The sequence below is a fragment of the Nyctereutes procyonoides genome, unplaced genomic scaffold (assembly GCF_905146905.1).
Source record: "Nyctereutes procyonoides isolate TBG_1078 unplaced genomic scaffold, NYPRO_anot_genome, whole genome shotgun sequence".
Lineage (NCBI taxonomy): Eukaryota > Metazoa > Chordata > Mammalia > Carnivora > Canidae > Nyctereutes > Nyctereutes procyonoides.
The window spans coordinates 49,913,742-49,924,163 of NW_026575133.1; the positions used below are offsets into that span (position 1 = coordinate 49,913,742).

Here is a 10,422-nt window from a genome sequence, read left to right on the forward strand (position 1 = left end):
GTAGAGGGCCTCTTACAGGAGGTGGACTCCCATGCTAGGGCTCTCCCAGGGCAGCTCTGGGAGCCACGGGAACAGGGTTCACCAAAGTGTTCAGGGAAAGCAGTGGGGGATAGGCAAGGGGGTGAATGACCCATTGCGTGGCTCTGGCCTCCTGCCCTCTCCCAGGCCTGGAGCCTGGTTCACCCATCAGGACACACAGAGCCCCCACTTGAGGTTATACTTGCAGGGTCCCTGCTGGGTTTCTCCCTGGCCCTCCCCCACACTCCCACTGGCCAAACCTAAAGTGGGCCATTGGGGAGATGGCCCTGCCTCTCTCCAGGATCCCTAGGCAGGGTCCCCAGAGTGTTGGAGCTCTTTGATGCCTGCACAGGCAGGTCAGCAGCCAGGCCCAAGTGCTCCTGCTCAGCTTCAGCTTCTCTTCATGCCAGAGAGATGGAGGAGGGTAGGGCTACCATTCTTGTTGCTCACTTTCTACACCCCGGGAGACAGGTGTAGGCATTGCGCACCCCCTCTGACAAATGAGAATGAGCCACTGACCTCGGGTCGCCCAGATAGTGACAGGGGACGTCAGTTCACATCTGGCTCCAGGTGGGCAGCAGGTGTTCACCATGGCCTCGTGACACAGGGTAGACAAATCCCTCACATCAAGTCATGTACAGTCTAGTGGGAACCAAAGCCACCAATAAAATGTCAGTTACTGCCCAGTGCTTTGGAGGAAGCGAAACAGGCTCCCTTCCAGGCTGGAGAAGTACTGTTGAGATCAGAGGAAGTCCCTCAAAGGAGAAGAGTGCCGAGAAGGGGGCGGCAGGCCTCGTGAGTAGCTGCCAGAAGGACCCTCGTAGGAGCAGAAGCCAAGAGTGCAAAGGGCCTGAGGAAAGCGCAGGCTTGGAGGCCTGAACAAAAAGGAAGCTGCCATGATTCTAGTAATAAGGTGTTGGGAGTGAGGTGCTGCTCCGAGTGCCTCACTACAGTAACCTGGTTTCTCAGGCCTGGAAAGTGAGGCACAGGGGGGCAAAACAACTTGCCCCCAAGGCCGCACAGCTAGTGGAAGAGCCAGGCTCCACCACCAGCTCTGGTCTTGAACCGCACAGCAGCCAGAGAGGTAGGACATCTCAGAAGCGGAAAGCAGGAGTGGGCATGACGTCCCCCGGGCAGCTGGGCCCCAGCCAGCTCTAGCGAAGCAGGGATTCGCGGGGGGGGGGGGGGGCACTTCCCTTTGCCTCCACCCAGCAGACCCGGCTCGGCTCGGCTCGGGGTCCACAACAGCTAACCAGCTGATTTAATCTCCAAGTGCTGGCAGGCAGTAGGGATCACACAGCAAGGATGGAGGGTCCTCCCCGTATTGTAAGGGCCCCTCTGCCCTGCCCAAGCCCCAGGCCCAGCCCCAGCCCTTCTGTTTTTCGACAGGAAAAGGGTGGGCTGGGGTCGAAGCAGGTGGTGACAAGTGGCAGGTCTGCAGGTGGTTTCTGTGGGCTCTGTGTCTGCACCAGCTGGGCTGTTAGAAGGAGCAGGCGTGAGACGCCTCAGCTGGGGGGTGTTGAACTTGGCACTGGGGGGTGAGGATTAACCAAGGCAACCCAGGCTACTTCTCACTTCCCTTACCACCTCCTGCCACCTCCCCCCATAAATGTTAATGAACCCGACCCTTCTGCCTCCCAGCTCCCTCTAGTCAAGGGAGAGAGTGGGTCAAAGTTGAGATAAACCGAATCTGGACCACATAAGGGGGTCTAGGCCCCTTGCCCCCACTCTTTTGGCACTTGATACTTTTCAGGGAGCGTCCACCTCAGTTGATGCTTGTGGTGGTGGCAGTTTTGACAGCATCAGTAATGGCCATTTTGTTTTTATAAATTAGAAAGCTGACACCAGAGAAGTGAAGGGACTTGCGGTGGGTCACGCAGCCCGGAGAGGACAGGACCTGGGGATGGGGAGAAAAATCCATGGAACACTCTCCATGCTGCCTCGCCTCTTGGAGCCCAGCACTGGCCTTCCCATAGGGGTAAAGGAGCAAGCTGAGTCAGAAAGCCAGGCCTGCAGGTGCACAAATGGGAAGGGACAAGGAGCAGATGTCGCACCATGAAACTGGCTACCCAGCCATGCCCCAGAGCCCCCTGGCACAGGCCCCTGGCTGAGCCCCAAGGCCAAGCTTGACTGCTGGCATCTGTTACCATGGAGACCCAGGCCGGGCTGGGGGGCTGGCCAGTGACAACAAGCCCCTCCCCCACTGACAGGAACCAGGCAGTCAGTCTCAGAGGGCAGAGGACTGGAGCCCAGACAGCGCACTAGGTGGCACTCCCCACACCTGACTCTTGATTTAATTCCATCCCCCAGCTCACCCGCCCACCCCAAACTCCAAGCCTGAACTGTCCTTCCAGCACTTGCTCTCTCACCTGTCATCCCAGGACTGAGGGCCGGAGGGGGTTGCCCTGAGTCCCCCACCTGGGAGCTAGCAGCTGGTGAGACGTGGGGGAGGTCACAGGCTCCCCAGGAGACAGAGCTGGAGCAAGCACCAGCCACAGCAGAGACGTAGATTCAGGAGCTTCCGCAGAAGAGACAGAGTTTAAATTGGGCCCCAAAGGGAACAAATGTGGAAAATGGAAATGATCGGGAGCATCAGTCAGGGCGAAAGCAGAGAAGGAGCTCAGGCTGGAGCATGCTCAGAAAATGATGAGCACTGGCCTGGGAGTCTGGGCACCTGGTAGCTTGTCCGAGTCGGGCCACTCACTCACTAGCTGCGAGACCCCCCTGGGCCTCACCAGTGGGTGAGGAGGCTGGACCAGATGCAGAATGTCTAAGACCCCTTCTGGTTCTGACACTATGATTCCAGTATGGTTCCAACCAACCCTGGACTCCCCCAGGGACAGGGCTACCACTACACCCCCAGGCCAGTGCAGGCTCAACAGGGCCTTGAGTCCCTGCAGGGCGCTGGGGCGGAGCTGGGAGCCAGGTGCTGGGGCTGGACAGCTGGAGGTGGCCAGGAGGTGGCCTTGGGACTGGTCTGTGGGGGGGGAGGGGTGGCAGACAATTTTGTGGATTGACGTAGCTCAGGAAGGTGAGAAGGAGGCTTGGAGGTGAGAGTTTCGCCCTCCTGCTCATCTCTTTAGGTAAATACATCCACAACCAGCATTTCCCCTTCTCTCTCCATCCTGGGGGCACTTAGACCTCCGGGGAGCCCAGAGCTGATGTGTGAGCTCTCCTTCCCTACGGGGGGGGGCTTCCCTCAGAGATCCCCCCCCCCAAACCCAGAAGCACAAGCTCGCTTCTACAGTCACCATCACCCACCTTCTGTGGGGAAGGAACAGTTAGAGTTCCTGGTCACCAGCTTCCAGGACCTTGGTGATTGCAGCCTGGAGGGCATGCAGCAGCAGACAGGCTCCAGAGAGACCCACGTGGATTAGAAAGAGCACTGACTTTAGGAACCTAGATCTACCTACCATTCACTAGCTGTGTCATTCTGAGCAAACTACATACCCCCGTGCCTCAGTTTCCTTCTCTGTCGAATGGGGTAATACCGGCAGGGTAGGACCAGGGGTCCTGTGAAGAGGCCGGTGGGCACTTCATTCCAGGCAGCTGCTGCTGCCGCCAGGCTGGGGTGGAGGCCCAGGGGGTGGCTGCTGCCCGGGCGGCATATGGTGAGTGAGGCCCAGGACATAGGACGCCTTTGACGTCTGCTAGGTGCAGTTATCTCCTGCCGTCCTCCGACATGAGGAGGCATCTCTCAGAGAAAAAGGTCCCGGGCCCAGAGACAAGTAGTTGGTGCCAGTGCGCCAGTCTGTCTTTTCTGAGACGGCAGGCCAGCTTTCTGGATTCCTCGGGGTCCCTCCACAGCCCTACCTGCACCTTGTCCCCCATCCCTGGCCCCCAACCTGTTGCACCCACTATTTGCTGCCAGTCGGGACAGCCTTAACACCTCCATCCCGGTGGCCAGACAGCAGAGGGGGGGGCAAGGGGTGACAGAGGCAGTGGAAGCAGGCGCTCCTAGCCAAGCCCACCGCCTGCCCCCTGGAGGGAGGCTCCTCCTTTTAAGGCTGCTTCTGGGAATTTCCACCCCCAGAGCCAGACTCAGCAACCCCTGGCCCCGGAATGCTACCTGGCTCCCACTTGGGGAGGTGGGGCATCAGACCTGAGGGCATGAGAAGCTGGCCCTGGGAGGGGAGGAGGGGCCCTCCAGTCCAGGTCTGAGGGTCAGGAAAAACCTGGGAGACCACAGGGGCAGCCTCCTTAGCCAGCAGCTCCATCCCCTGTGCTCGGGGAGCCCCCGCCAGCGGCTGCTTTGCCGGCTCACTGGCCGGGAAGGTGGACACCTCACACCTCAGTCTCCCAATTACGCCCTCCTCCCCCACTCCTCCTCCCCTCCCTTCTCTCCTCCTCCTCCTCCCCTCTCTCTCCTCCTCTCCCCCCTGAAAACCTGTGGCTTGAAGAGACCTTGGCTTCTCTGGGACTCTGCCCCTGGGGAACTGCCCATATCTGCTCCTGAGTTTGGGGGCAGGGGGGCAACCTCCCCAAGAAATCTCTCCGGCGATGGGAGCCACCCGCCTGCTGCCCAACCTCACTCTGTAAGTGCGCTGCCTCTCTGGGCCGAAGTTCTGTTGCCATTTCCAGCCTGGGGCAGACCTAATCTTACCGGGACTCCCACACGGAGGGGTGGGGGAGTGCGGGGGGTGGTGGTGACTGGGTGCTCGCCCTGGGCTGACTGCTGGCACCCACACCAGCGCCTGCCTTGTCTTCCCACACAGGTGCCTGCAGCTACTGATTCTCTGCTGTCAAACCCAGGTAGGCGGGCGCCCCACCTCACTAGCTTCCCCCCCATCTCTCCCACCCCACCCAGCTGGGGCGGGGGTAAGTCTCCTTTGGGCCGACAGAGCCAGGTTCTGGCCTCTCCCTGGACCCAGATGGTTTTTGAGGTGGAGGGCGGGAATGGTGTCAGCCTTTGGAGGCCAGAAGAAGGGGCTAAGGCAGGTTTGGGGGTTGACTGACTATCCTTCCTCCATGACCCTCCCTACTTGTCCTGGGGTCTCTGCTTCTCTCTCCATCCCGCCACATGGGTTCCCCCAAAAGCTAAATGCATGGAGTCTGGAGTGGGAGGTACAGGGCCGAGGCTCTGGCTCAGGTGAGGCTTATACTTGGAGGTCCCTGAAAACCACTTGTGTGTCCACTGGCTACCCCAGTCCCTACAACAAGGATGTCCCCGGGGAGTCACCGTGCTGGGGATTGCGTGGGCAGTCAGATGCCCAGCCCGGGCGAGGTGACTCCTTACCTACAGGGCATTGAGGTCAAGCCCAGAGAGGTTTGTTTGGGACAAGATTCAGGGTTTGCATCTTCATGCTCCCCCCACCCCGTGTCAGCCCCCCATGCACACATACCCCCACCCCAAGCCTCAGCCCCCTGTGCGAGGCTCGGTCCCTTTTTGTGATCCTCCATAAAAGTGCAGCTATTAAAATGCACTCGTCCAGAACCGCTCTGGGGAGAGATCGCTTGGCTTTCCCAGGCCAGAGGCCCGCTTCTCTTCATATCCAGTGGGGACTTTTTTTGAAGGTAAATGCCTTTTCTCTGGGAGAAGGAAAGGGGCTGCCTTTGAAGCAGTGGGGGGGTGGGAGAGAGAGAGACAACTCCCCCCCCTTCCCCCTTTTGCTCTAGCCCCCCGTTCCAGGCCTTTTGCTTCACACATCCAGGGAGAGCAAGAAGAAAGCCCCCAGCCTGGCCGGGAGGGGGCCGGGGGTGGGCCCAACCTGTTCTGGAAGGGGAATTAGCACAATGGTGAGGCTGGCCGGGGCGTTTATGGCCTGGCTGAGGCCCCATTCAGGACTCAGGGAAGGTGGCAAAGCTGTCCTTTCCCCCTTGAAGTGCCCCCTCGCCCCCCCTGGAGGGGGGGCCGGCAGGCCGGACCATAGCCATGCTTGAGGGGCCGTCTGACAAGCAGCTGTCTGCAGCAGTGGAAGGGGAGGTGCCCCCGCAGCGGGAACATGAAAGGGACAGGCCAGGTCCCGCGGGGAGAGCGACTTGTGGGCTGTGGGCTGTGGGGGGGGCGTGGGGCTGCTTTTGTGCAGGGCCTGAAGGGGGACAAGGAGAGGAGGGGGCTTCAGGGGGGCCCTCCCTGCTCCTGACCTGGAACAGACAGCCAGAAGGAGGCTGCCCGCCAAGAGGGGCGGAGGGCCTGAACCTGGGCCAGGAGGCTGGGGGGCTGGGGCCAGGCCGACCCCACGGAGGGTCCGGGGCCAGCCAGACCCCACCCACTGGTAGGGAGGCAGGCCCCCACCCCAAATGCCTGCCTCAGGTTTTTCCAGGATGGGGTGCGGGGCACACTTTGCTGCTCTGAGGCTCCAGACCCTGCTCTCATAGGTGGGGGTCCTGGCGGCCACTCCAGCCTATGGCCTCTCTGGAGTCGGAAATGAGCAGTGACACACACGAAGGGTTAACCCTGAGCAGGTTACAGGGTCAGCCTGGAGCCAAGCACTCACCACCCCCTTCCTCAAAGCTGATCCTTCCTGCTCCTGCTCCTCCCTCCACAAAAGAGTGGCCTCTAACAGATGCTGATCTGGGCCCAGGTCGCCTAGGTGGCTGTGACTGGGCCTGGGATAAAGGTGGCCTTAGTGACGTGGGACAGAGGGAGTCTGGCCAGCAGGATCCAGTGGACAGAGAGACAGTTTAGTGTAGGGTTGAAGCTGTCACAAGCAGCTGAGAAATGTCATCTGGTCTGCACCTTACTGGAGAGAGAGGACAGGAAGTGGTCTGTTTTTCTCCCACTCAGTGTTGTAGATAGGGAAGGAGAGACTGGCCGGAGAAGGTACTCGTCCTGGCTTTGCACCACGTGTGGGCGGAACCGGGAGAGCATGGAGGGGGCAACAGCATCGCCCCGACTGGCCATGAGCCTCTGTTACATTGTGGCACAGGCTGGCGCCCACGGGGCCACTGCTGATGGCTCCTCTTGCTGTGCAGCCTCAACCTCCCTGACTCCTAGACCAGGGAGGAACAGTGAAAGGGGGACGGGCTTCTCTGAGGGCCCTGAGTACCCAGAATTGAGGGGCAGGGGGAAGCCAGGCAGGAGCTCAGGATTCCACAGTTAGTGCTGAAAAGAAATACCCAGGAGGTGGGGGGGAAACTTGCAGGAACCCAAACAATGCTCCCCATAATGCTCCCCGGTAAGCCTAACAGGTCAGCTGCTGTGTGTGCATGTGTGTTTGTGCATGTGTGCACGTGTTTGCACCTATGCCAGGCATGGGATCCTTCAAGGCCAGTGGGGAGGATGAAGGAGAAATCCGGTTGTCCTGGCGAATGGAGTCAAGACCCTGGAGTTCTGGAGAAGAGACAAGCTCCAATCCTAGAGGCACAACAGGGCTTCTGTCTCTAATTAGCTGGGTCACCCAGGGCACCTCCTCCATAGAACACAGAAATTGGGTACCATAACTATGAAGGTTCCTTCCAGCAACCAGAGTCACAATTCCAGGTCTACACTTGACCACCAAGTGTCCCCCAAGCCTGGGCAGATGGAGAGCCAAGAGATCATGACTGGCTCACCCACTGGCCTGGGAAGATCATGGCCATAGATACCCTTCCCCTGCACCTCTGCTTCCCAGGACAAATGGCCTCCTCCGTTACACTCACCTCCACAGCCCTCTCCCCTGGATGGCCCCGTGGTGGTGTCACCCAAAGCAAATTGACACTATTTTTCCCTTGGTAACCGCAAAGGGGGAGAATCACCCGTCTCCTAATTTTAACCAGTACGTGAGGGACCAGGGCGCCATGACCGACCAGCTGAGCCGGCGGCAGATCCGTGAGTACCAGCTCTACAGCCGGACCAGTGGCAAGCACGTGCAGGTCACCGGGCGTCGCATCTCTGCCACCGCGGAGGACGGCAACAAGTTTGGTGAGACCCAGCCCTCACCAGAGGCCACTCACACCACCGGCCAGCCTAACCTGGTCCATCCCCAGATCCTGGGCCAGGGCAGGGCCGAGTGGGAGAGCAGGGAGAGGCTTCTTGGAGGAGGGCCTCCCGGTGCCCCCCACCCAAGTTCAGAGGTTGCGGGGGGCGGGGGGGGCCCTGCCACAACCCTGAGCCGGCATCCCCGATGGACAGAGGTCTCTCTCCCCCTCCCCCATCATAGCCAAACTCATAGTGGAGACGGACACGTTTGGAAGCCGTGTGCGCATCAAGGGTGCTGAGAGTGAGAAATACATCTGTATGAACAAGAGGGGCAAGCTCATTGGAAAGGTGAGACCTGGGAGCAAAAGGGGGGGCAGTGGCTGAATGAATAGATCTCACTGCGTGCCCCACAGCACCCCACTCTCCTCTACTGGGCCCAAACCAGGACTGCTTCTCCTCACCCCCCAACACTCAGCCACTCTCTGTTTTCTCCATTTAAATGAGTCCCAGTGGGTCTAGAAGTCCTCTGAGGGCACTTACTGATCCATGAGGCTCTTTGGCTCTGATTTATGGGGTATGCCCCCCAACATCAACGAGTCAGCACTGTAGCACCTCCGTGATACTGCAGCCCCCTGTGCTGAGGGTTAACTGCTGATCAGGGCTGCAAGTGTGCATCTAGAGGAGGCCACAAGCTCCCCCGAGGTCACTGGGTCCACAGGATCCCCCACCAGGACAACGTACACTAACTGCCCACTCGCGTAACCTCCCGCTAGTGTGACCACTCCGCAGTGGCAGGGCCGGCCCTGTCGTGTAGAGAGAGTCCCATTTCCTTTAGCATTTGTCAATCCTGGCTTCCGATTCTGGCTGTTCTCACCAAATATTTGCTAGTTTTGGTCAAGCCTCAGTCTTCTCATCTATGAAAATGGACATAGTGTCAAGGTTATCGATAGGGTCAAACGGGGGGCTGTGTGGCTCCTGACAGTCTCTATTCTGTACACATTTGCCTCTTCATCAAAGACTGTTGCCTCCTTTCCCTGCACCCAGCAGTACCATTTGCCCATATTGAGGAGCATTCCTGTGGCCCGAGTGCCCACGGGGTGGGCACTGAGCTGCAGAATAACCTTGGTCTTGATGCCACGTCCCAGGAGCCAGGCTCAGCATAGCTAAATACTGCCAAAGCCCGCATTCAAGTTCAGATCTGACTCCACGCAAAGCTTGCTCCTTTCTCGCACCTTGGCCTCTTCAAAAGGGGTGCCCTTCTTACCAGGCCATCTCACCTGGGCCTACAGCTCCTGTCACTCCCTCCTTGGTCCTACAAAACGGGTCCAAAAGGCAGATGAGCCAGACAGGCCGGGTGGACAAACTGCCCCCCCTTCCCCCACCACAGCCCAGTGGGAAGAGCAAGGACTGCGTGTTCACGGAGATCGTGCTGGAGAACAACTACACCGCCTTCCAGAATGCTCGGCACGAGGGCTGGTTCATGGCCTTCACGAGGCAGGGCCGGCCACGCCAGGCGTCTCGCAGCCGCCAGAACCAGCGAGAGGCCCACTTCATCAAGCGCCTTTACCAGGGCCAGCTGCCCTTCCCCAACCACGCCGAGAGGCAGAAGCAGTTCGAGTTCGTGGGCTCGGCCCCCACCCGCCGGACCAAGCGCACGCGGAGGCCACAGCCCCTGACGTAGTCAGGGACACAAGGGGCAGCGGCCCCTCACCAGCCTTCCCATCCCCTTCCCTTCCTAATCCCAAGACTAGGCTGGGGTGGAGGGAAGGGAACCGGAGCCCCCCAAGGGGGACCCTGAGGACCAAGGAGCAGCAGAGAGGCCTCAAGCTGGATGGGGCGGGACTGTCACAGACCAGGGCTGGGGCCTCAGGGCAGCCGCCCCAGACCCGACTGGGGGGGTGGAGGTTGGGGCAGACCCCCGGGGCCAGGAGCTGTAGCGGGACCGGGACTCGGGCTCCCCGAAGCAGGTGGACGGGGCAGCAGATTCCGGGCCTTGGCACACGCCGTCTGGAGGGGGCCCTCTTTAAACCCTGCCTGCGGAGTCTTCCTCAGTCTGCCCCCAGCCTCCAAATCCCTCCTGGCCAGACTGTAGGAAGGGACTTATCTGTGCGTGCGTTTCAGGAAAAAAAAAAGAAAAGAAAAGAAAAGAAAAAGGGAAGAGAGAGAGAGGGAAAAAAAAAAAAGAGGGATGGTCATTTTTCACATTCCACCACCCAGGCCTGCACCCCCATCCCCAACTTCGAGCCCCAGAATAAAACCATTTTCCTGCAAACGGGTCATCTGACGGCGGAGTGGAGGGATCCAAGCCGCGCGCAGGAGCTGCCTCCCCGGGGGCGCGGGGCCCGGGCGCGCCCGGCAGGTGCAGGGGCGGCGAGCGCGGGGCGCCGGGGCACGCGGGCGTGGGTGGCCCGGGAAGGCCCGGGAAGGCCCGGGCAGGCCCCGCACCTGCGCCGCCGAGGCTGGCGGCCCCTCCCTCCGCGCGGGCTCCGGTTTCCTGGCTGCGCGGCGCGTCCCGTGCTACCTGTTGGGGCGACGCAGACCCGAGCCCGCGGGCCGGGCGGGGG

General features: G+C 60.3%; 1 protein-coding gene across 2 annotated transcripts; it reads left to right on the forward strand.

The window, feature by feature from the left end:
• The first annotated feature begins 4,518 nt into the window (after positions 1 to 4,518).
• Positions 4,519 to 9,539, forward strand: FGF17 (fibroblast growth factor 17). Of its 2 annotated transcripts, none has more exons than XM_055300555.1 (5): positions 4,519 to 4,553; positions 4,734 to 4,770; positions 7,684 to 7,861; positions 8,100 to 8,206; positions 9,246 to 9,539. In XM_055300555.1, the coding sequence occupies exons 1-5, from the start codon at positions 4,519 to 4,521 to the stop codon at positions 9,537 to 9,539; spliced, it is 651 nt and encodes a 216-aa protein (XP_055156530.1). The 2 variants fall into 2 exon arrangements, with proteins under 2 accessions (XP_055156530.1, XP_055156531.1); XM_055300556.1 differs by having other exon boundaries at positions 7,717 to 7,861.
• Positions 9,540 to 10,422: the final 883 nt, after the last annotated feature.